General features: G+C 46.2%; 1 protein-coding gene across 1 annotated transcript in view; it reads left to right on the forward strand.

Moving 5' to 3' along the window:
• Positions 1-24,799, forward strand: part of shisa8b (shisa family member 8b) — a 25,801-nt gene extending 1,002 nt beyond the window's left edge. Inside the window, exons 2-5 of the mRNA XM_076035551.1 lie at positions 54-762; positions 12,066-12,190; positions 20,902-21,015; positions 24,006-24,799. Of these exons, the coding sequence (XP_075891666.1) occupies positions 74-762; positions 12,066-12,190; positions 20,902-21,015; positions 24,006-24,586 (1,509 nt within the window). The 5' untranslated portion in view covers positions 54-73 and the 3' untranslated portion in view covers positions 24,587-24,799. The remainder of the gene's footprint in view (positions 1-53; positions 763-12,065; positions 12,191-20,901; positions 21,016-24,005) is intronic.
• Positions 24,800-26,079: the final 1,280 nt, after the last annotated feature.

Raw genomic sequence — 26,079 nt, forward strand, 5'->3', positions numbered from 1 at the left:
TAAATCATTTTTTTGCTCTGACCGTGTTTGTCCCCTGTGTCTCCTGCCCGAAGCCTTCAGGTGAGACGTCAGCATGGCTGCCGCCTCCGCCGCCGCCAGCAGCAGCAGCAGCAGCAGCAGCAGCAGCAGCACCCAGCGCCTGCTCCTGGCCTGCTGCCTGCTCTCCGTCCTGGCCGCCCAGCAGGCGCTCGCGCAAGACCCGACCATCACGGCCGCCACGCTCACCCAGGGCGACGCCTTGGTGGCAGCCGCCACCGACGCGGCCTCCAACAGGACGACGGCCGGCTACGCCGACGCCACTCTGGACGCGCCGCCCGAGACGGGCCTGTCCACGCCCAACAGCGGCGGCGACGCCGACGACGAGGACCTGCCTCCGGCGAGCGGCACCCGCTGCCAGGGCTACTACGATGTGATGGGCCAGTGGGACCCGCCCTTCAACTGCAACGCCGGCGTCTTCCTGTACTGCTGCGGCACCTGCTTCTACCGCTTCTGCTGCCAGTTCCGCCAGCAGCGGCTGGACCAGAGGATCTGCTCCAACTACGACACGCCCATCTGGGCCAACACGGGAAAGCCGGTGGCCGCCATCACCGAGAGCCAGGACGACCAGGAGCGCGACCGCACCCACCTCATCGTCTACATCATCTGCGGCGTGGTGGCCATCATGGTGCTGGTGGGCATCTTCACCAAGCTGGGCCTGGAGAAGAGCCGCGGGGGCAGCGGGGGCGCAGCGGCGGGGGTGGGGCACGCCGACCTCAACTCCAGGTGAGTAGATTGGATGAGTATTGGTGAGTGTGTTGTGTGTTGTTCTGCGTCTGGGTTGTGTCAGAGCGAGTTCAGGTGCGTTTTTTTCTCGCGTCAGGTTTTTGGAAAATGCTGATTTCAGCGCAGAGACGGAAAAAAAAAAAAATCAAAAAAACTTTTTTTTAGGATGGGATTTGCAACGTGTGTGTTTGTGTGTGTGTGTGTGTGTTTGTGTGTTGTTGCTTGCACGTACTGTACGATGTCCATGTGGCCTTCACACACACACACACTGACCAAGTCTTAGTAGCATAACAACATAACTTGAAATGGCTCTATAGAGCAGCAGTGACGCCGACTGCAGACTGAAGAGGCTGTTTCATGTTGTGCGTCTTGGAGTTTTGAGGATTTCAGACTCATCAGTCACCAATCACCTTTCTTCTCAGTCACTGTTTGTGCGTGTTTGTGCGTCATCAGTCAGAAAGTACCTCATGCTTTATGTCATTGCACCCCTACACGCACATATATTTGACCATTTTCTTCTTCATATCATACAAAAAACATGTTTCTAATTTTCACATTTGTCTCTTTTTTCATTTCTTCTTGCCTGTTTTTTTGTTTCTCCTCTTCATTTTGTTTTATTTTCTCTCTCTCATGCATTGTATTTGTCCCCCTTGTGTACCACTTGCTTTGCTCATAAGCATGACTTATATTTGAAATAAACGTAGTATTTGGAAAAAAAAAGAAGACAAATTGACGCTTTTTGTTGCATCGGGTGGAAATGACGCTGCTTGGTGCTGCTGCGCAGGTGGTGACAGACACACAGGTCCAATCACATCTTACACATGGCACATTGTGAAGAGAAACATATTGGCTTTAAGTCATGCGCAGATATATATATGTAAAAAAAAAAAAAAAAAAAAAAAAAAAAACCCAAACGCTGACTGAAAGTCAGTATCAAGATGTGTCCCAGGGTTCAATCTGTTCTCCTCCTGACTCAACACGCTGTGCACTGCATGGGCTCAGATCTCACACCTTCATCTCCAACCATCTCGGCCACACCTGCTGCCTTCCCTCATGCTTTTCCCCTCAACCTCCCCGCTCACGAATCACCATCATGGCGATATTCAGCGTCCGTCGTCATGCTAAATTCACCTCGCCACTGTTTTTCTTTGTGACATCATGTTTTTATTCTGTCGGCGACGCCCTGGAAATGAGAAGAGTCCATCAGTTCATTCTATGAACCTTGAAAGCAGCCCTATGTGATGTCACAATTGGCACCAACATGTATCCCTGGATACTGACATCACCCCCACCAAGCAAATAAAAATGTTACATTTATCATAATACGGTCATTATTATGATATTTAGCCTCTAATTGGGGTAATTTTGGGCTAATTTTGTCCTAATAATTGGAGTCTGGGGATGAAAATAATTAAAAAGATAAAATATTGGAGCTTTAAAAGAGTTCTGTTCTCTTCTCTATTTCAACACGTTCATTCCTCGAGTGTTTTTAGAGGTTTCGACGTTCGCTCTGCTCGTTTGTCTCCCATTAACCTGAGAGACCAACAAGGCCACCAGTGCCAACAGGACGAACTCCAGGATTGATATTTCCTGCCAGGCCCATCTCGACAGATTACTGCTCCTCCTCCTCCTCCTCCTCCTCCTCATCGCGATTACACAAATTTCACCAAGAATTACGGCTTTCACAGTTTTCCCGAGCTCTTCCCAGGAAGCCGGCTGGGTTATTAACCCGCTGACATAAATCCCTGGCCAGAGAAGTAAATGTACTCTCACGCACTTCACATACTCAAAAAAAAAATAAAAATAAAAAATGCACGCGCCTGCACACCTGCTAGAGAGTCGGATACCGATACCGGCGCCAGCTGCTCTTCCTCAATAGCTCCCTCTTCTTCCCAACGCCTCATCATCCCGAGAGCACAGCGCGATTAACGCTACGGAAATCCCTGGCGCTGCCCTTAAAATCAGCTTTCAAAGTCCCATTCCAAGTGATCCCCCCCCTCGCACACACACACACACACACACACACCTTCTAAGACACGAATCATCTTCTTCTACAAACTAAACCGGGTCCAGTGTGTTTGCACTGCCATGCACTAATTCCCCACCAACAAAAGGGAATGGAGAGCGCCGCCGCGGGTCATGCACATCTCATCTAATGAAAACCCGACCTGGAGAGGGGCTGGCCCTACACCCAGAGTAAACAAACACAGTTGACCTTCATGATTTCACACACAAACACGCACGTGCACACACATGCGCACAGGAAACACGCGAGGGAGATTCATAGTTCAATTAGCAACAAGAATGATGTTGCCGGCGTTTTTCAGGTTGCGTGAGCTCGCTGGACATCACTGCAGCGAGAGGTCAGGATAGCCAGGGGGCGCCGTGACCACAGTGACCACAGGGACCACCTCGCACCCGTGTCAGAGGCCGGGGAGCAACACGGTGGCGGCCGAGGTCACGTGTGTGTGTGTGTGTGTGTGTGTGTGTGTGTGTGTGTGTGTGTGTGTGTGTTTTTGTGACTCCAAATATGGGCAAGTGCAAGCGGGTGCATTCATGCAAGAGTGTGTGCATCAATGTATCTCGTATCCCATGTGGGCCCCAGAGCTCCAGATGCTGCCGTCAGGGAATATTGCAGTATTGCATATTGCACATCTACCAGGGGGTCATATACACAAATATGGAAAACAAAAAGCGCACACATAACAACACAACCCGACAGCAGACTGAAGGTTTTCATCCGCCGTCGTCAGCACATCTCGATCAGATCTATACGTTTGATCGCAACCAGGCCCAGCGTGTATGCATTTGAGTGTGTGTGTGTGTGTGTGTGTGTGTGAGCGCGCACGCTCGCGCTGCAGTGAACCTTTTAGTGGCGGTGTTACGTAATAAAGGACACTCTCACTTAAAGGGGGTTGACTGCTGTGCCCTGATTTAGGCCAGACAGATAAGCAATACTCGATACGGCAGGGCCAACATATGGGCCACAGTGGCACACAACAAATGGGATCCCTTTTCCATTAGGTCCACACACACAAACAGGACTGTGGCACCACGATATGGCGTCGCTGCCAATATTTCAAGCACTTTATAAAGCCTGATGTGATTTTTTTTGTGCACATTTAGATTCCTTCTAGTAAAAATTTAGGATGATGGGGAAATCCTTCTTTGCACTGCAGCAGATACCAAGAGTCAAACACAGTCCTGGACACAGTCTCTTTATGATGTCACAAAGGGTTACCTTTACCCAACCCCCGGGAAGTTGTTTGGTTTAACCCTCTCAGATCACCTGGTTATCTCTGCCTCCTAAAAGGTCCAACAAACTATCAGTTTTAGCATCACACACACACACACACACACACACACACACACACACACACACGTACACACACACAACTCTTCTCTAAGATTTATGGTGCTGGTTGAAAAAACAAAACGAAACGAGATTCCCTCCCGCCCGGCACTCCAGCGTGAATCCCAAATCATCGCTGCCATGTGATTTAACTTCATGGTCCCCGAAATGCAACCAGACGGAGGTTTTTCCTGGAGTTTTCCCTCCTCACCGGTGGCTCCCCTCCGTCGCTCTCACCTTCTGATAATGGCCACCTGGGGGGTTGTAGCTGTCTCCTCATATCAGCGGTCGGACAAGTTTGTGGCTGTGCGCGCGCGCATGTGCGTGCGCTCCTGAGCAAATGTGTTAAAGGGGGAAAAAAAAAGATCCCCAGCCACAAAAATGAAAGGACATCGGAGCTGACAGCTTCCTGGCTGCATGGGCTGTGACACCCCCACCCTTACAACCCACCCTCCGACTCTCCCGCGGCTGCTCCACCTTCCTCTCCGCTCCTCTCTGCTCCTCCTCCGTCCCGCCTCTCCTCGCTGAGCCCGGGCACATTCGAATGTGGGTCAGCGTCCACTGACTCCAGGCTTCTGCGCTCTGCGATGTTTGTCATTCTGCTTATCGTCGTGACGCCAAAGTGCCCGACATCCAGAAAAAGTTAAGGAGATTGTGACGTGCGTCACCGCGTTGTTGTTGTTGTTGTTTTTTTTAAGGGGCTATTTTAAGGCTGCGTTCAAAAGCTGGGTGTCTCTGTGGTGCAGTAGTTAGCGATGCGAGGGTGGTGGGTTTGATGGGCCCAACTTCTTCCTCGAGGGGTTTGCATGTTCTCTCGCCGTGTCTGCGTGGCTGGCTTCCCGCAAGGTTCCCCGACTTTCCTCCCACAGTCCTGTGATTGCCAGTGTGGATGCTTGTTTGTCTCTCTACGTAGCCCTGTGATGAAGTGGTGAATAGTCCGAGATGTAATTGTCCTACCTTCAGCTTAACACAGTGGGGATGGACTCCAGGACACCTGCATCCCCGAGTGCAGGACAAGTGGTGGAAGCAGATGGATAGATTCAACGTAAAGCCATCCATCATTTTTGAAGTTGTCTTCCAAACCACTCGGAGGACAACTGGCCACAATTGAAACCAGCTAAAACATCTCAAGCGGTAGTTTAGGATAACAAATGGAAACTTGCCACATTTGTCGCTCTACAGCTCTGATAACATCTGCATCATAGACAATAAAGGCTTGACTGCTGCAAGGTGCCTTCAAAGCCACAGAAGAAGACCAAGATATTACGGCCAAGGGTATTCATGAGACTGGAGGGGCTGTTTTATTGAAGCTGAAAGATTAAGAGAAGTAAAAAGATCGTTTTTCACAGAGAAAATCAGGTTTACTGTTGGTTCCTTCAAGCCAAGACCTGCAGTTTGTAGCCGAGTGGGAAGCGGCTGGTATGAGGATCAGCACCTCCAAATCCAAGGCCATGTTCTCGACCAGAGAAAGGTGGCTTGCTCTCTCCAGTTTGGAGGGGAGATCCTTCCTCAAGCGGAAGAGTTCAAGGATCTCGAGGTCTTGTTGATGAGTAGAGTAACCAAGGAGAGTGAGCCGGACAGACGGAGCAGTGCAGTGATGTGGTCATTGTACCGCTCTGCCGTGGTAGAAGAAGGTGCTGAGCCAAAAGGCAAAGCTCTGGATTTACCGGTCCATTGGCATCCCAACCCTTACATAGTCTTGAGATTTGGGCACTGACCGAAAGGACAAGATCTCGGACACAAGAGGTTTGAAATGAGACTCCTCCGCAGGGTGGCAGGGCGCTCCCTCAGGGACAGGGTCAGGAGCTCCGTTATCCGAGAGCAGCTGCTCCTCCACATCCAGAGGATCCAGCTGAGGTGGCTCGAGTAGTGTTTTCGAACTCCCCCTGAACCTCATCCCCAGGGAGCTGTTCCGGGCATGTCCCACCAGGATGAGGCTCAAAGGAAGACCCGGGACTCGTTGGAGGGACTGTTTCTCTCAGCTGGCCTGAGAATGTCTTGGGATTCCCCCAGTAGAGCTGGAGGGACGTCTGGGCACCCCTGATCAGACTGACACCCCTGCCAATGGCCCCGGATAAGTGGAAGAAGCTGAGTTGGCCTTGGCAAGACTAGTGTTACACTGCCAAGCGGCCAAGCGAGTCAAATCAAGTGCTGACCCTTGATCCAGTAGTAAGCCTGGAGCTGGCAGCAGAAACCATCTGGAAGGTTCATCCAATGACCCTTCCAGACTTGTTGTACGGACCTCAGTCCACATGGCTCCATGAAATAGAACCAAACGATTTTGAAAAACATTACATGTGAGTCGTTTCATGACACTTTGTCCCTCCACATTCTCGTACGTGTGCACATTTCAGAAACAATAACTGGAAACACCACCCTGGAGCTGATAAACAAAACTGCCCTCTGAGCTTGGTAATGCCTGTGTGTGTGTGTGTGTGTATGCGTGCGTGCGTGCGTGCATGGTTTATCAGCAGCAAACAAACCGTCAGCGACAGACACGCTGGTTTTTATCTGTGTCTTTGATGAGAGGCGCGAGAGCTGAGTGCCAGAAGAGCAGCGGGTGGGGTGGGGGGGGATAAAGACACATCTGATAAAATTTCGGTTTTATTCCTCACTGGCTTAAGTCAAAGTTTTGGGTTTCATGTATAAATCTCAAGAGCCGGGAGACAGATGGTTGAAGTGTCTACTGATGGATGGAGAGGCTGGAGGGACATCGCTGATGTGTCCTTGGGAGTTTTGCGCGTGACCGATCGTCGAGACTTTTATCTGTCGCTGCGCGTTTATCATTCCGGCTACAATAAGCATCTCTGGGAGCAGACAGCTGATGTGATGCATCGGCTGGTAGACCCACTGACGTTTCTGTTGTGTTTTTCTTTCTGAAAGAGAATCGGAAAACAAAAACATTTGAGCGGAAACAATCAGACGGCATATTTTTTGTGTAAGTGCTTGAACATTTGCCGCTGCAGGGTCGATAATGGCCACAGGAACAGGATGCACAGGAAACGTCCTGTGTGACCCGTTTCTGCAGGCTTTTATCTTCAGGCAGGAAGTTTTGCAGCGGCCAGTAGAGTCGTGCCACAGAGGATTTTCATGTTTTGGCAGGTTTTTTTCATTTTTTTTTTCATTGTGACTAATCACTACTCGTGTGCGCAGAGATCTGGATGATCCTGGCACAGTAATTGATTGTTACAGGACATTAGTAGAGTCTCATCTCACCAAGGTCCAGATGACCCCGCGGTTGCATAAGTAGTAATAGGTCAAGGCAGAAGTTAGCGGGAAGTAACTTATAGAATGCATATGAGCAAGGCCGTGATCTAATTTTCCAGACAGCTGCGGCTTCCCTTTCAAACCCACTATGGGAGTTTGAAAGGGAAGCCGCTGAGTTATTTCCTATCCATTTTATTGTCTAAAGGCTGCATGTTTTTTATTACATTGAGAAAATAAATTATACTTTACACAAGAGAGTAGGCAGGAAATACGCATGTTTAGCAAACATCGTTGTTTTGATGATCATAATTCATTGGAAGAGAACTGTTGCTTTTAGGGTATAAATGGACCCCCAGTGGTTTATTTTGCTTTATGCCAAACTTTACCGTAGTTTGCCTGCAGTTGCAGTTTAGAAAGATTTTGTGTTTACTTACTAATCACTTCAACCTCTCAGTATGAAATCATGGCCAGAGGATTTTCCTGATCGTGCTGAGTGTGAATTAATCTACATAGTTTAAGGCCCAGGCCGAGTGTTGACGAGGAGATGCAGACGCTATTGAAGCTGCAGTCTGAAACCCTACAAAGACGTTCAAAGTGCTTGTTCATTTAAACCTAAAGCCAAAAGGTTTCCAAATGCATCCATCTGGTGAAGAGGCCATAGAAAACATTTGGCAAGGGAGGAAAAAATGTTATGATAATGAAACATCCACGCTAACTCTGTGGCATCAGTCACTTCTCAGCATAGCTTCTTCTTCTGTGGTTTTTGTATTTGCTTTTGGACTGATTGGAAACACCAGCTGCAAACTCGTTAACTGCAACAGTTTCTTCCAACTATGTAGCACACAAACTGAATAATTGAAGCTGACAAAAACACACCAGTCATTGTGCCTTCCCGGTGTTGAATAATTCTCTGTTTCTAATATGTAATGTCATGATGAAAGTTGTATTTTTTTTTTCATAATAACAAGCAGTCGATGAGGCCGACAACAGTTCCGGGAGAAAAAAAATAGCTATTTCTGTTGTGTTTAACAAGCCAAAAGCACAAGCTAATACCCATGTCCTTGTCATCAGGTTTATGAAGGCTACAAAGTTTGCTAGTAGAAGCTGTGTGAGGGATGAAGTGATGACAAAGAGATGCGTTCATTGATGGTGCGTCAGGGTGCACTGAACGGAGTACTTTTGTCAAAACTCGGTGCCCTTGGCTAAACCTCCCTGCACTGGAAATAGTGAAAATTATTGTGAAAGTGCTCTGCAGATTGAAAAAGGAACAACTGTGTGTTGGAGGTTGGCAAGATGATGATGGATGAGTAAAGAGTTGAGCTGAGTCAGAGTTGAAATCTGAGTCGTCCAGCTGCCACACAAGGTCAGCGTAAAGTAGAACTACCATCTAACTTCAGGCACCAAAGAAGAAGAAGAAGACGAAGCCACAGAGGGAACAGAACACTATCACACAGGGGCTGTTTTTGTCACTCGGCTTCAACCAGCGCCGCTCTAAATCTTGGTCTTCAGCCACACTGTGCGTCCGTTTCGGCTCCTCCGCAGACGCCAGCAGAGACTCTCCTGGAGCTCATGAATACCGTCGCTGGCAGACAGGTGAGGGTTTTCGTCGCAGATTAAAAGTCCAAATCGGCGAGCAGCCTGAGCGGCGAGCCAAAGAGAGGAGAGCGCCGAGGCCTGAGGGCACCTGATGAGTCAGAGGCGGGATGAGGAGGAGCGGGGAGGAAAACAAACAATGCGGTTGAAAGAGGGAAGAGAAGAGGAAGAGACAGATTAAAGGCTGACTGGAGGTGAGGAGGCAGAGACGACGGGACGTTGAGGAGAAGTGGAGAGATTTGCATTTGGCATCAGGAGACGTTGAACTAATTCTTGTGTGATGCAAATATTTCCAAGGGGACTGTTTCTTATGCAGACTTGTGTGACGCACACACACACACACACACACACACACACACACACACACACTGTGTGTTTATGGAAGGCCTGTCGATAAGACGATTAAGATCAGAACTAATTTGAATACATGAATACCAGTCTCCCAGGCTGGAGAGTGAGGATGTGTGTGGTATTTACTTCATTGTCATCACAAAGCCTCTTTTTTTGGGTTCCCACTCTGTTCTCATACCGCACACTTTGGAGTCACATGATCAGTCCCAATTCTTCCAATTGGCGGTCAAGTGTGTCAAATCTCGGCTTGACACATGATTTTTAAATTGGTAAAAGCTTAATATACTGCCCATAAATACATTACTAACAGTGTATACTCACAGTACAATAAAATCATTTGGTTTTCCCACCCTTACAACGGTCCTCTCTTATGTATAAGAATATACGTAGAGCAATAAAGGTCTTGCTCCTAGTTAGCTGCCATCTTGCACCGCCATTTTTTTTTTTAAGGAAGCCCACCTGACAGACACTGATATGAAACTCACTGTGAGCCAACCTCCCCTGAAGATTTTACACACTGGCTGTAACTCAACTCATCCAGAGTCACCGACTTTTTAGATCGGTTTGGAGAGAGTTCACTCGTCACTAAACATCCTTGCCAGAGGTGTAGTCGTCAATTTATTACGTCAATTTGTGCTCAATTTGCAAGAATATCTTGTTCGCCGTCGAAGCTGTTGCTTCTTCCGCTCGTTGGCGGCGCACAAACGGCGCCACACCACTGTGTCAACGCAGTGAAGTTGTTCTCGTCTCGCCAAGACAAAGACCCACTGGGTGTCGCGCACCACAGGTGGGCCGGTCACAGTCCACCTGTGGTGTGTGACACGAGCGCGACTTGATGATGACGGTGAGCAGAACAGAGTCTCGCTCTGCCGTTTGGCAGCCGCTGGAGTAGGAAGGTTGTCAGGTTGTCGTTTTTTTGTTGAAGGCCTTTGTGTGTGTGTGTGCGTCATTGTGTGTGCGTGTGTGAAATAGACTGAGAGAGAGAAAGTGAAACACACACACACACACAGCAGGTAAATGACGGAAAGGAGGTAAACTCAGTTGCCAGTTACTAAAAGAGGCAATACTGTCTGAATAATTGATCAAGGGGGTGAAAACTCCATGGGATATTCAGGGAGTAGAAACCTGTGTGAGTGTGTGTGTGTGTGTGTGTGTGTGTGTGTGTGTGTGTGTGTGTGTGTGTGTGTGTGTGTGTGTAAATCTCTGTGCGTCTGTGTCACAGTGACATTGCTATTCACTCCTTCGATCTCACTCAACTTAACATCCTGCATTCGGGGAGAGAAATGTTGTTTCCCGAAAGTTTTTCCGCCGAAAATGGAGTTGTTTTTTTTTTTGGTTTCATTCAAATCTCATACTATTCAAACAGTCACACGTAATCAAACTTGTCACTTCACGGAACGTCAGATAACAAAAATGGGAAGCCATTTTTATCCAAAAGGTGTAAAGTAATTGTAACCCTGCGCAAATTCATCAAGAAATTGTATTGGGGGAAAAATGGGAAGAAACATCTTGTTTTTGTTCATGGAAGGTCAGCTACTGGAGGTGGCTCATTCAGTGGGACACATTGAACGCATTCCACATCAGCCGCGCACGTCCCAGTCAAGCCGAGGCCCTGGAGTCACGCTGCCTCCAGCTGATCGGCACCAGATGCTGCGTTCATGCATCACGTCCCTGGGCTCATTCACGGCCATATGGCCATCAGCTGATCTCCAAACATCCAGCCGCGTTGCACCCAGTGTGAATCACACTGATCACAGACGCGCTCATTTTGTTGGCAGGCATTTAAAAAAAAACAAAAAAAACCTGTCTAGTTTTTTTTTGTTGTTGGTGTTTTGGATTTTCCTGAAGCGATATGATAGTGATGTTTCTAGCACTGAAATGCCCGAGGAGACCACAGCCCTGTCTCAATGAATGGGGTCACCGTCATACCTGCGTTCTGAGGATGAAAAAAGGGACATATATGTCTGATCGACAGTGAAATTAGTATCACGTTGAGTCTAAAAAAAAAACATCAATCTCACTGCACAATCGTGTTGTGAATGCCATTTATCCCCTTGTTGTGTGCCTGGATATACAACACCGTCCTCGCTTACGGTTGAAAGTCAGACACGTTCTGTATTGTTTGAGGTGAAGCCAACGCGCGAGCTGATGCTTTGGCTGAAAAAAATGCATCTGAAATTAACACTGACAAGCTCAGAGACGTTTAATAGGGTATCTCTATGTTGCCAAAAGCCACGGTGTGCACGTGGCGGTTGAAACAATACGATTGGCCGATCGTTTTCCAGATGTGGCTGCAACAACACGGGTGTTTGGCCGTTTGTAAAAGGGGGCGGGACATACGGCTTCTTTTCCCATCTCGCAGATCTCAATTCAAAATGATCTGAGTGCTCGGTCTCCTTTGTGATTAGCTGAGGACACACACTGTACACAAAATGAGTTTTGTTGTGGAACTAAATAATAATAATTATGATAATCATTTTTTTTTTTTTAAATAATCAAAACAAAACCCACGATAGTCAAATCCTGGAACGAGAATTTGGCTGTAAATTAAATGTTAGTATGTACAGTGTCTCTGTGTGTTTCCACGTTTGTTTGTTTTCATGCATTTGGGTTTGGAAAGTTGTGGTGTTTGTTTAGGTTCCGGATTTCAGGTCTAAAAGTTGACTGAAAGAAGTAAAATAATAGGCTCTGATTCAAAAACACCAAAGCCACCCATAGGTGTGTGTGTGTCCTTGATTTGGATCAGTAGCTGAGGGGAGTCAGAGAATGTGGCTGTAAAGCTCCTGTTGCTGTTCCCCAGGACGCTGACGGACCTGCTGAAGCAGCAGGGAGCTGAGGTGAGCTCGGAGGAGAACGCCACGGCCACGTCGCCCTGCGACGGCAGAGCCAACGGAGTCTCGGCCAGGATGATGCGGAGCAGGAGCGGTGAGTGTGGAGAGGAAAGCCCTCACACGCGCACACACACACGCACACACGCATAGGGCTGCGCAATTAGTCGAATTTTAATCACGATCACGATATTGGCTGCCACGATTAAATTAAGCTGAACGTCGGCGATATTAACATTTAAAAAGCCGGCTACCGTACATGTCAAATCAAGCACTTTCAGTCATCCAACCACCAGGGGGCGAACGCAAGGTTAAGACTTCATTAAGCTGCCGAAATGGAGCAAATGCTGCAGCAGCGGCAGGAAGTGCCGCGGCATAAGCGGCAGCCTTAAATGATTCGAGAGAGCGTGAGACGCGATGTCGGGAGCAGACAGTACCCCCCCCCAACGAAACTTTGTCGGCACGTAACTTTGCCGAGGCAGCACGCTAGCGATAGCGTGCTGCCTCCCCCCCGTCAACGAAAAAAAAAAAAATGCCGGGACGTTAGCGCAAACAAACGTGATTACCATTTTGGCCATAATCGTGCAGCCCTACACACGCATGAACATAGTACATGTGGTGTGGTCGTCGATTTGTCTCGTGTTACAAGCAAGTAAAGAGTCCAAAAGCACATGTAAATAAAACACAAGAATCCCTCCTAGCAACAGTAACATGTCGTAAAAGTCTAGAGAGGAGTGTGATAACACAACAACAACAAAACCAGATTCTGCAACACATTTTGTCGCTGGGGAACTGAAAGAGAAACTGTTGATTGAGAATTTTGATCTGATTGATGTTTGATTCGCCGGTTTCCTCTTGATCGGTCGCCAGCTTTCGCATTCGCCACAAACGGCTCACAAGATTGGCTGGACAGCATTTCCGTCGATGCGGCCGCAGCGATGCTGATTCGCTGCTTTCGGTTGGAAGGAGAAGCAACACGTCTGTTTGGTTGGTTTTTTTTTTTGGCGTTTTCATGTCTGGCAGGGTTTTTCTTCTGCAGGTCTTTTGGGGGAACGGACGGAGTGGGAGAACGAACAATGCGGCGTCTAAAAGTAGAACGAATGCTTGTTGCACGTGCAACACTGCGGCGTTCACACACATACTTTCATTAGTATGTTAATGTAAGCAGGCTGAGCCCCTACAGGCGCTACACGTCCTCTTCCATATATTCTCTATATACATAGAAACAACAGGCTGCGGGACCTCAAACAGATACATCAAAAGCGTCTCTCCCTCTTCAGAGTCTTCACACTTTCCCTTTAATGTTTGGATGGCCCTTCAGTCGTGTGGCTCCGTGCCCTCGTGTGTGTAATAGATTAGTGCACGCGTTTGCCTAACATCAGGTGGTTCCCAGTTTGAGTGAGAGGAGTTATTTGATATGTTACTCCATAGTATCCGTCGAGTTCCGCCCACCTCCAGTGATACAGTGCCGCCTGTGGTGGACGCTTCATAGCTTAGCCACTTTGTTGTAAACCTTGCTAACCAGTGTTGATATCTCTTTTGAGTTTTCTCTGCAGTGGCTGTAGCTAGCATGTGTTGTGTTCATGGATTGGCTCTCGAACTAACTTTCGCTCTCACGATAACTTACGCCTTCCCATGAAAAGTCAGGTTCTAAAGCCATGCAAGCTGAAGTAGCCTGAGTTGTACTTCACCATCTTGACTTTGCGTGGCATTCCACAGCTTTATCGTTTTAGCTGTGCTTTCGATAATAACCCTCCTTGTAGTATGTATGTATTCATTTTCTCCACCACTGAGCACATCCAAAATGAGCATTTGCCTTTGTCGTACATTTATGTCATCAAACGTTGGTGCACTGATGCCTTTCATTGTGGTTGTGTTTCCATTGTGTTTCGTAAAATAGTTGTCAAGTAGCCACAAACCTATAACGGTGACAAAGTCGTTTCTGAAGTACAGGGCATTACAGGAACTTCATAAACTACAACTGATTAAACATGTACACCTCAGTCTGTGTCCAATACCAATTATTGACACGGTGACCGTGTGTCATTTTTCAGGTGACACCTCCCAACCAACATATATGCTCATTATGGGCAGTGCACTACTGTGTGTGATCATTACTTCAGGCTGCTGGTTCCTGCATTCTGCAGGTTGGGCTTCGGTTAAGTAAAAAGTGCAAAATTAATGTTAGAATGTAGTTGGTTTTGAAGAAACTTTAAATAATAATAGTAATAATAATAATAATAATAATAATAATAAACTTTCTTTATGTATAATAACATTTATTTGGAGTGCAAAATGTGTGCAAATTGTCTAAACATATTCTTATTCAGTTACTACAGTTTATACAGACACTAATCTTGGTATCCGTGATCAAGCAATCATTTTCTATAAACAATGCCTGAGAACCCTTTTGCAACTCTCCTTCTCGGCATATTTTTTCTTTCTGTTTTCTCTGTTAGTAGGCATATAGAACAAACGCAAAATCAAATTTGAAACGTTCCCTAATTGAGCCAAAGTGGAACACTCCATAGATTGCCTGGCCGGGAAACAGATGAACTGTATTGGTTTTTCCACAGCAAACAAGATGGCAGGGAGGGCGGCGCTCATTGCGCACACAGTAATTGGACACGTTTGAATTTATTGGGTTGCAGGATTTAAAAGGCCTGCCTCCGCTCTAGACCGACACTACCTGTTTTGTATGTGCAAACACTAAAGTTGCCCCACAACAGTTACCAGAGGTTGAGTGGAAGGGACTTGAACAGACGTCCTCTGGGTTAGGCTCCTTCGCAGCACCTTGAAGTAAAAGTTAAATTAAATGCCTTCACGCATGCAGACGATGTGATGAAATCGACTTGCTGAAGTTGACAGCGAGCATCAGAGGATGGCGAAGAAACTGAATTTGAAGGGACTGTGAATGTGGTGAATGCAGTTGTCGGTGCCAGACGGGCTGCAGGTCTTGGTGTTTGACAAACTGCTGCTGATCAACTGGGATTTTCACCACATCACAACCATCTACAGGGTTTCCAGAGGATGCACCCAAAAACAGAAATGATAAAGCACGATTGTTTACAAGCTTGCGGTAGCTTCCTATTTTTGTCAAAACTAATCCCTGCTTAGAGATCCCACCTCTCTCTGCTAATCAGAGCTCACTGGTCGCTTCAATCTCAGACCAGCTGAAAACAATCAAATGTAGGGTTGTTGTTTTGTTTTTTTTCCATTACATTGTTTTGTTTTAAAAGATCGATCCGCAAGATTTAGACTTGAAATTGATGCGATGGGAAACTGCCAACTACCAGACTGGGTGTTCCAACTTGGCCGACTGATTTATGGCACGATGTGATGCCACGCAACACAAGCCATCAGGCGGTGCGGTGAAATGAGGACATGCAGGGGGCAAATATTTAGTCCTGATGAACCCTGCAAACATGACTCATGACGGAGCGGCAGCTGGGAGTGAGAAGTGGTGACCCATTTTTGAAAGGCAACCACAGGAGGACTGTTGCGTGGCCTAATAATGAGACGCTCTTCGACGGATAAATTTCACCTTTTTCTGCCTCGGATTTGGTTTCTTTATTTGTCTTCATTTTTGTTTTTTTTTAACTACTTTAGTCAACTGAAGAATTTGCGTTCCACGAGTCTGTCACCTCCGGGTGGTTCTTTTCTCCCGGGGCGACGAGGCAAAATACTTGTTCCAGTAAATGAATGATTTTAGGATGAATCTTTGTTGTGTCTCCTTGCGCGCATGGCGTTGATGATTCTGTCAAGAGGCAAGCGTGCGACTAAAACTCATCACAGGCGCCGGCGTGCATGGGAGCCTCTATGTTTGTCCGCTCCGACGGTGCAGCAGCAAGCAAACAAAGTCCCCTGAGTGATCTCGCTGGTGACAGATGCGGCGTGAACTCCGCCTGCCGCGCTATTCTCGCTCTCGTTGGCGGAAATGAGAGTTTTGTCTGCGGCGGCGGCAGGCGGCGTTCAGCACACGCTCCCCGAATTGTCGAGTGTTCATACGGCGCACAAATGATAAAGTTTATAATGAGCATGGAAAGAGACGAAATATAAACTTAGCTCAGCTCAGCACGTGTTGATCTCGCTTCTTAATTTCCTTATTCTTTTTGTTGTAAAGTCATGTCCCTGCTCCAGAAATGGAACAGCTGTCACAGTTTGCTTCACCTGATCTTGAACCTGAACAATTCATAAATCTGGTCGATTTATTTTACATATCTGTCTCTGAAAATTTATATAAATATCCTACCCTACTCTGCCCTTCCGTATCCCATCCTACCCGATCCTATCCTACCCAACCTTACCCTACTCTATCCCATCCTACCCTAGTCTGCCCTTGAATATCCCATCCTACCCAACCTTACCCTACCCTATCCCATCCTACCCTAGTCCGTTTTATCATATCCTATCCTTTCTTCCCAATCCTATCCTATCTTACCCTACCCTATCTTACGCTATCCTACCCTATCCAATCCTATCCTATTACACCCTATTCTGTCCTATCCTACCTTATCTTATCATACCCTACCCTACCCTACCCAATCCTATCTTACCTTATCTTATCATATCATACCCTACCCGATTCTTTTGTCTCTATTGTCTCCTGCCTCCCTGTACGGAGTCTTCCAGGACGGTTTTTGCAAGGCCTGAGGATCTGGTGAAGAACCTCAGTTTGTCGCAGTTTGTCACTTATCTTCTTCTGTTGTTTTGCACCCTCCTGAGCCAGTCACAACGAAATTTCGTTCTGTTGTGTACCCGTCTGGTATTTCAGTTGGAATGACAATAAAGGTATCTTGAATCTTGAATCTTGAATGTCATGATGGGAAGCTAGTCATCATGTGGGCCGTTTTGCCTGGGCAGCAGCCAGGCAAGGACTTCCTGTTTGGATCCTTCATAGGACACTGTTTGTCCGAGGTACTTGAAGCTACTCACTGTTTCAAGTGCTAACATGGCCACACCAGTTATGATTAAAAAAAAAAAAAAAGAAAAAAAAAAAAAAGACTCTCACAAAATGCTTCATGGGGACAATAAAAAAGTGAAAGTTGGTCAAAGTTGCTGTCCTGGAAAAGTGGATGCCTTTAACTGCTCTTCAGCGAGCTTGCTTCAACCCGAAAAGAGCTCATCACCAAATGTTTCGTCTGCAAGCCACTGCTCTATTATTTATCGTTAAATCTTGTTATCAAAAACGCTGAAGAGGAAAATCAGACATTTGTCACAGTCACTTTTATATTCTTTTTTTAAAAAAAATTCCCTTTCCTTGAAAAGGAAAGACGTCTAATGAGCCTCTGACTTGCTGAGCACATCGGCTGCCTTCTGTGAATGAACTGACCTCAACTGTCACTCTGCTGCCTGCTTATGTAAGCGGTCCTCAAATTGTCCCCCTCCCCCCGCGCTGGAACAAGTGGTTCCCCTCCGATTCCCCCCGTTTGTGTCCTGACATGTTCTGGCAGATTCTGCGAAGGGAAGCTGGATCTTTACCTTCAGTGAGAGCCGCTCCCAGTTTCCCAACGATAGAGAAGGGATTGCATAACTCATTAGATCCTCTTCCCTTACTGCTGCGCAATCAGGATTACAAATTATGACGTGCGGCCGTGCCATACTTTTTATATTGACCATCTAGGAAACGGTCAGGCCTCCAATTAAAACTCTCCAATTAAAGAACTCTTGAAGGCATCACCGATTGAGATAAAAACCAATCAGATTTGAAATTCATCGCAACAAAGGTCAAAAGCAAAGTTTTGTTTTAAACTTTCAATCTGCACTGGTCTATTAAACCACTGTCACGTCACTCTATTTCCATATTGTGAGGCACAATCTTTTTTTGTTGGTTTGTTTGTTTGTTTCCTAAATTAACTCTGACATGTCAAATGTTCAGCTGATGTGACTCGTGCACGTCGCTTCTTTCTGGCTGTTTCCGTACCGGGCGGATGACGAGTCCAAAGTCCAAGTTTCCTTTGACCTCATTCGCCAAAACCAAACAAGAAACAAGGACTCCACCTCACGTAGCCTCGTTAACTGGCATTAAGTCACATCAGCAGCTCTAGTGCTTTTGTTTTAAAACACTTTTTTTTTTTCAACAATTGACATTTAATGGAAACGCACTCATTGCACCATCACTATTAGGTAAAATCAATGCCGTTTCCTTTTTTTAGGCCGTCATGTGTCATCACTGAATCAGTCAATTCGAGAGTTTTTTGAAAGACAGCCATTGTATCACAGAGTGATAAAGTGTTTTGGTCTGTCAGTCATCTGAGCCAGCATCAGCCGATGGCGAGGAGAAGATTATGTAGATAATGATAAAGACGACGACGACGATGACGACGATGACGGTGATGGGGATGGTGATGATGACGGTGGTGACAGCGAGGAAAAGGCCACACAATCCTCTAATCGGGCACACGCTGAGAGGTCAGCAGTGCTGAACTGTGCTGGATGACACACTGATCACACTCACTCCCTGCAGCTAATCAGCTTAGTGCCTGGCACACTGCGAGTGTGTCTGTGCGTACGCGCGTGCGTGTGTGTATGCGCATGCGTGTGCGCTGGGATGTGAAGGTGTCGTCTCGGATTTGCGAGTGGAGCCGTGATTTGCCGCGCGGGACTGACTGACGAACTCCCGGCGCTCGTCCACCTCGCTGGCTTGTGGCTTCGTTTCCGAGCGTTTCCTTCCTTCCTTCTGCCTTGTTTTTTTTTTTTTTTTTTCTTTCCCTCCCGTCGGCGAAGACGCGTCTGTCTCCGCTCACCGTCGGCAAAACCTCACGTTAACGCTCCACAGCAGGCTGTGCTGATGACTGCTCAGAAGTCATGCCTTGCAGACTCGTCTTCCGGGCGCTCGCAGTCACAGATGGGATGGAATTTCTCTTCCCCAAACATGATACACACACACACACACACACACACCCACACACACACACACACACACACACACACACACACACAGACTTGTGCGCGGGAAATCACATCGACAGGGTCGCTTTGCTGTTCAATGTGATGAGTGGATCTGTCAGTTGAGCACAAACGGAAGCACTGACGCACAACATCTATCCATCAATTGTCTTTTTTTCTTTTTTTTTTTTTTCAAGTTGAATATGTCGGAATGAAAATGCTAATTACAACACGTTCGCGTCGCTCTCATTCGAATGACCTGTTCGCCAGCTCGCCGTGTGCGACCATCGATCCCCGGAGGGCGGGTGTGTGTGTGTGGGGGTGGGGGGGCGGTGGTGGCTGCATTAGTGGACTTCATTAGTGCTGCAAGTCAGAGATTAACTTGTTCATTAGGCATCAGCAGGGCTGCGCTTTTAGGTTCTCGCTCACATTCACCGGCCTGGAGGTCAAAAAGGAATCAGGTTTATCGGATGTTCTCCACAGTCACGTTTCCACCACAGAGATGAAGTGAGTGCGACTAGCGTCGAGCTTTAAGGCCGTGGCCGCCCCTGCCACACAATGACGAAAGCCAAACAATCAATTCTATGCCTTTGCACGTAAAATAGAAATGAATTCATTTCCCTTTCATCTTTTATAACGCCTAAGAAATAAATGTTATCAATAAATTCATTTCACCAAATAATTGGGACACATCATTTCATTACAGCACCTGGTCCAAAGTCACTCCTGATGCATTTTAATAATTAGGAACATTGTCTGAAAAGTAAATGACTCAAATTTTATGGGCAGCAATATATTTAAATACACTACCAGTCAAAAGTTTGGACACATACTTCTGATTTAATTTCTTTGGTTTTCATGACTATTGACATTGTAGATTGTCACTCAAGGCATCAAAGCTATGAATGAACACATATGGAATATGTATTAAACAAAAAAGTGGGAAATAACTCAAACAAGTTTTTTATTTAGATGATCTAGAATAGCCACCCTTCATATAAAATATATATAACGTCACATATTTAGGTATTTAACTTTTTTTTTCTTTCGCCACATTAATCCACATATCTTGGTCACATATTTGATGTCTTCAGGATAAATCTACAGCGTAGAAAGTAGCAAAGATAAAGAAGGAACAGGTGCGTCCAAACTCTTGACTGGTGGTGTATGTATCTAATTGTCCATCTCATCTCATGTTTCTATCGCTGCTTCTCCTCCACTTGGTTTCTCCACCCTGGTTTTCTGGTCTCAGTCTCTTCGCTGTGCGGTCGTTGGTTTGTCTCAAATCTCTCTCCTCGATCTTTCCGACCTGCAGTAGGGAGCGTTTTCACAAATTTTTTCCCCCCAGGATTCCATGACCAGCCAGAGGCGAGAAGCATGACACCGTGAAGTGGCTGCTCCAAGCTGCGATGACATCAGGACGTCAGGCGCTGTTAGCGGACGGCCTCTGTAAACGGTGGTTGCTGGAGTTTAGCATGGATGCTAATGGCAGCTCGTACTTCATCCTGCAAGAATTTCAACCACTTCAAAAGACACTAAGTTGACGTCACGTTCCGCGCCGCGTGAAGCGCTGTAATGAATGCAAATGCATTCAGTGAACCTACAGCGCGAGATATAGAAATGCTGGTTGAACCTGGCGCCTGGGGGCACATTCTAACGAAGATACATGTTTAATCAGCGGTGCGCCGTCGCGATGCATTTTAAAGTGGCAGGCGGTTCCCCGCAGAGCGCACAAACTTAGTGTGCATCACATCGCAGCATCGTGTGTGTAATTTTCAGCTTTCAGTCCAGCACTGGTCCGATGACCACGACCTGTTGTCCTTTTCATTCCTCCAGGTAGTTCTTCCCCACTTCCCCAATCACATGTTTTCAGGCCACAGCCATTTGATGTCGTCCACATGTCTGCTTGTCTCCAACCAGAACAGTACCATCTGAATAACTCCCCCTACGGACCCTTTGGACAGGGAATTCCACACGCACACAGCAACCACGGCACAGTGGGACTCAACAAGTACACCTCCCTCAAAGCTGTGGGTAAGTCGAGCGCACACACGCAGCACACACACACACACACACACACACACACACACACACACACACACACACACACAACATGACCTTTGAGGGTGAGGAAGGAGGCCGTGCGGCAGCTGCCACCTGATGATGGAGCCTTTGCCACTCGGCAGCAGGGACTTTCCTGCATTGTCTTGGGGTGATGGGTCCTAAAGACGATTAGCACATTAGCACATGAGCACAGGTCTTCACATCAAATGAAGCACTGTACATTTGCTGCTATTTGGCCAGGGTTTTTAGAAGACCAAAACGACTTTATTCCGGTAAGAGCAAAATACAAGTGCACAGTTTTGGGACCAGTGTCAGGATTAGTGCACCACACAATAATGCACTGCAATGAATTGTGCTGCATGTCTGAGGGATGTCATTTGGGACTCAGCTCCAGTGTCTGTTCTCCATATGATGCCATTAATGTCTGCAGGCAAACTGAGTAATAGTCCAGTAACTGCACCAGGATCCAGATTCAGATTTTGAAATGACTTTATTTAAATGACTACAAAGTAAACCATATAATAAACCTCACAGTATGTTTTAAAGGCACACTTTGTGAAAAAAAAAAAAAAAAACATTTTGTGCAGTTTGACTGATTATGTAACGTTGGAAAAAGAATCTCACTTTACATTCATCTTGTGTCTGTCATCACGTTGCATAAGTCTCTTTGACATTGTCCTCTAACAGTAATCTGTCTCGTCTGCCACTGAACTCCCAGGAAAGGAGAAAAGTTTGCCCTGTATTTCTTATAATTTTTGTTTTTAAATGTTACTGTGTTCAGAAAGTGTCTGGAAGACATATTGTTCTGAAAATCAGATCTTTGTGATGTCACAAAGGGCAGTGGTACCTCTGATTCTCACCAGGTGTTCCACCCTCTGAGACACTCAGACCCCCCCCCCCCACCCACCTCCCTTTTGCCGGAGGCTGAATATGTTGTTTTCTTGGGATCTATTCAGGTTATCTGTGGAAACTCAATCATGCAAAAGATTCTGGGATTAAAAGCAAAAGCCTGAAACTGGGTCTAACATGGGAGCTGTAAAGAAAACTAGCAGCCTTTGAAAAAAATGAAAACAAGCAGCTGCTCGCATGATCAGCAACAAGCCCTTGGAGAGCCAAGGTTACTGCTACGGTAGCTGCGACGCCGGCGGCAATGACCTCACTTTTTCGTTTATTTAAATAATTCTGTGTGACATTCATGCTAAGCCATGACACACTCACACAAACACTGAGGGTGGAGGTATTTATAAAGCCTGGCTGTAGCGTCCGTCCCGTGGCACCGCTCAGCTTCTCCACAGCTACAGTCCAACCATTAGGGTCCGGACGAGTTGGAATTATTTAGATTTCCAGTTGTCCCTTCAGACCAAACTCAGATTTTCTCACCAAGACCCATTTGTTTTACGATTTGACGAAATGTTGTTTTTTTTTTTTTTATTCTTGTGCTGATAAAAGTATACAATATTTCTGCCAAGCTGCAGGCATTTTATTCACTTCCAGAGTTTGGATTTTATAATTTCCTGTATATACTAGTTCAAAAAGGAATTTTGATTCCAATGTACATTAGTAAGGCTTCTGGTTTTTAGAAGGTTTAACTAACTGTATAACTAAGTACTTTTCTTTTTTCTTGAACCTTTGACCCAGCGAGGATGAAAGAGATTATCAAGTAATTCAGAGTTGTTGTTGTTGTTTTTTTTATCTGATACTTCATATTTTTTTAAGACACTTTGAGGACGGCGCTGCTGACAGGTTGCAGCTACGGGCTCCGAGCTGAAATTCATCACAGATTAAGTGTGATTCAGCCATCAGTCTACCAACAGTTTGCATGGTGACGGTTCATTCTGGGCGACTTGTCCGTGTGAGTCACAACTGAATCAGACTGTGACAAATTGAAAATGCAAACATATGTTTTAAAGAGGCTAAATGTGATGAGCAATGTGCGCCTGCTTATCACAAGTTAGTTAGACGTTAGTTACTCCGGTGGGCGACTAACTTTGGTAAAGAACAGTGAATTGGGATGGTAAATTAAAAAGAAAAAGAAAAAAAAAAAAGCCTTCAAATATCCACAAAAATGTTATTTTCTGTCAAGTCATAAAGTTTTAGTGCCTTGAAAAAAAGTATTGTTATACATTCAGAGCTGAAAGTGTTTATATTAGTTAAATCAGTGAATTCCTCAAAAGAATACTATATAGTACTCAAGCATATTACAGATAGATATTCTATCGTTTTCAGCAAAATACAACTTTGTATGTCATCAATGAAGAAGCCTTTGGAATGAAAGGCGAAACGTCCTCAAGATAGCACAACCAGTGCAGTTGTGTCAACGTAATCTTCAAGTACTGAAATGACCTGGACGACCGGGAACCTTTGCAGAACTATGTGAATTAAAACTAGAGATCTTTTAAATGTTGACTTCGTCACAACCTTTTCCCATTTTTTTTCCCCAATTTGCGTATTGTGGATTTCTCTTTTTAACAAAAGACGACCTTGAGCAAGCACTCATTTCTAAAATGCTCCACTGAAACCTCCAGTGTGTAATATTTGGTATTTTGGTATATTTAGTTTTCCTACCCATTGAACGGTTCTTATTTATTAATAAGAATATGCATAGAGTCAAGGGTCTTGCTCAAAGTTAGCTGCCATATTTCACCGCCATATTTCTAAGGAAGCCTGGTGTGGACAATCCAGACCGCCTGGGAGCGCGTTTTCTATTTAGGGTGGCTGCTCCCATCTCCAAATAAACCAATGAAGAAGAAGGTAGACAGACCACCGTAGTTCACTGGCAAGTTAAGGAGAGGGAGGGTGTGAGTGCTGCCATCTAAAATGTAACCACATGATGTCACTGTTTCTTCTGAAAATGATCAAATATTACACACTTGACTTTGAGAGATGATGGAGAATGCTACACATCCAAAAGAAAATCGTCACACTCTTATGAAATCCCGCCCATCTTTCCCTCCTTGCAGCACACAGCGCGTCTCGGAGCTACTACAAGAGCTTCCCGCTCATGGACTTCTCCCAGTACCAGCACGTGGCAGCTCCGGCCTTCCAGCCGGTGCCCGTGCAGCCCCGTGAGAAGTCCTACATCCACCAGTCCATGTCGATGCACCACGACCTCCACGACCTCCACGACCTTCACGACCTCCACGCCCCGCTCGCCATCTCCATCCCCACGAGCCACAGCCAGCTGGAACACCTTCGCCTGCCCAAGACCACCACGCACCCTCTGCTCTCTGCCTCGGCCTTCAAGGCCTGGGAGCCAGGCACGCGCCACGTCCACAGGCAGGCCTCGGCCCCGGGGCACACCTCGTCCTCCTCCTCCTCCTCCGTGCACGGCTCGGGCCGGAGGCACGCCTACGCCTGCCAGAGGCAGCAGAGCATCGAGAACGATGTTTTCGCCATGCCCCACAGGGGGATGTACGGAGGGGGAGGCATCAGTCAGGGGCAACACATGAAGGTGCAGCACCCCCCGCCCCAGCCGCCCTACTACCCCTACCCCAGGCAGAAGAGCTACTCCACCCACAGTGCGACTGAGGTGACCGTGTGAGCAGAGAGGCCCTCAAGGACAGTTGTGGACTCAACAAAGTCTTTGGCGCTAGTTGAAAAGAAAAGAAAAGAAAAGCCAGGGTTTGTAACCACCTGCCCAAAATGTGGGTAATACAAAGAGGATATATTCGGATTTACAGTATGGAAAGAGATGTATTGGGAAGGGACGTTTTGGGGGGGGATGTTGAGGAGCAAAAACGATACTGCTGAGACGTTTCTCGAACCTGAGTAGTTGATCTGGGAGATTCAGAGATTCCGAGGCTGTGTGAACAGGATGCAGAGTTCTGCCGTTGCTGGAAAGGAGTTGGGAAAATGAGAGTGAAGTGCTGATTTGATCACTTTAGGTTGGCAGGAGTGACGGTTGAGTTTGTGCTAGCCAGGGACTTCTAGTTGGGTTTTGACAGTAAAGGTTGTTGCAAACAGGGTAAACAATAAAATGATAAATAACTCAAGTCACGGTCAAACAGGGGCGCTGAGAATCACTCAATTCCCATTCCTTCAAACAAGACACGCGGCTTGTCTAATGTGTTTTTCTGTGTTATAACTTGATTTGAATTACTCACTTCCGGTCTCCCGTGTAAACAGCCACACTGGACATCAGGAAGTAACTTTCTCTCTTTAATAGGTGACAAAATGCACAGCTTTAAAATGTCAAGTACTTAACGCACAACAAGTGCAACAAACTGTTGGAAATGAGCTCTGCCGCGCCTCTGATCTGTTGCGCTAAGCGAGGCAAACAAGCAGATTCAAGTTTCAAGTTCACAACACAAACAAACAAGGGTTTCGATCTGCTGATTTCACCTGATTGCACCATGGTGACAATGGGGAAACACTGCACTCCCCACTTGTGTAAATGTCCATTCAAACTTTTTTTGCTTGCTCCATTTTCTGCGTGTGCTAAAAGACTCTGTTCTGGATAATCAACCTTTTGTGATGTCACAGAAGGTAATAGTCTCTCACTAATATCTCTCCCAGTTTAGTTACTCACCCCTGTCTCCTGTCTGTCTGTCTGTCTTGCTTATGTCTTATTTCAGACGTATAAAAGGTCCAACAAAGCAGGATTTTGAAACCCACCCTTTTTTTATTTTTTTTATTTTTTTTGCTCAAAGTATAAAACAAAGGGCTAAATATGCTCTTTTCTGGAGATCTACATTTTCTAAGTTTTTTGCTGGATACCAATCCAAGGCAGCTCCTCTGGAGTCTTTAGATTTAAAAATAATTAAGATATAAAAATTTCATGTGGTTTAAGTCCTTGCTGAATGTACCTGGATGGTAGAAGGCTACAGTATTTAACAGCAGCAGTGATTGTGGTGTTATTCCAAAATGTTCTATTGGAATTCTCAGGAACAGGACATCTCTTGAAAGGGCTTAATTTGTTTCCCTTAAAGTCTGGCAAGAATTTTAATTTTCAAATTCTTTTTTGACAGCATTTGATTATATTTAAAGTGATCATGAAAGAAAAAGATTATTATTATTATTTTTTTTTTGTACCAC

The sequence above is a fragment of the Nelusetta ayraudi genome, unplaced genomic scaffold (assembly GCF_046127955.1).
Source record: "Nelusetta ayraudi isolate G7.1 ecotype Tasmania unplaced genomic scaffold, CSIRO-AGI_Nayr_v1 ptg000042l, whole genome shotgun sequence".
Taxonomy (NCBI): domain Eukaryota; kingdom Metazoa; phylum Chordata; class Actinopteri; order Tetraodontiformes; family Monacanthidae; genus Nelusetta; species Nelusetta ayraudi.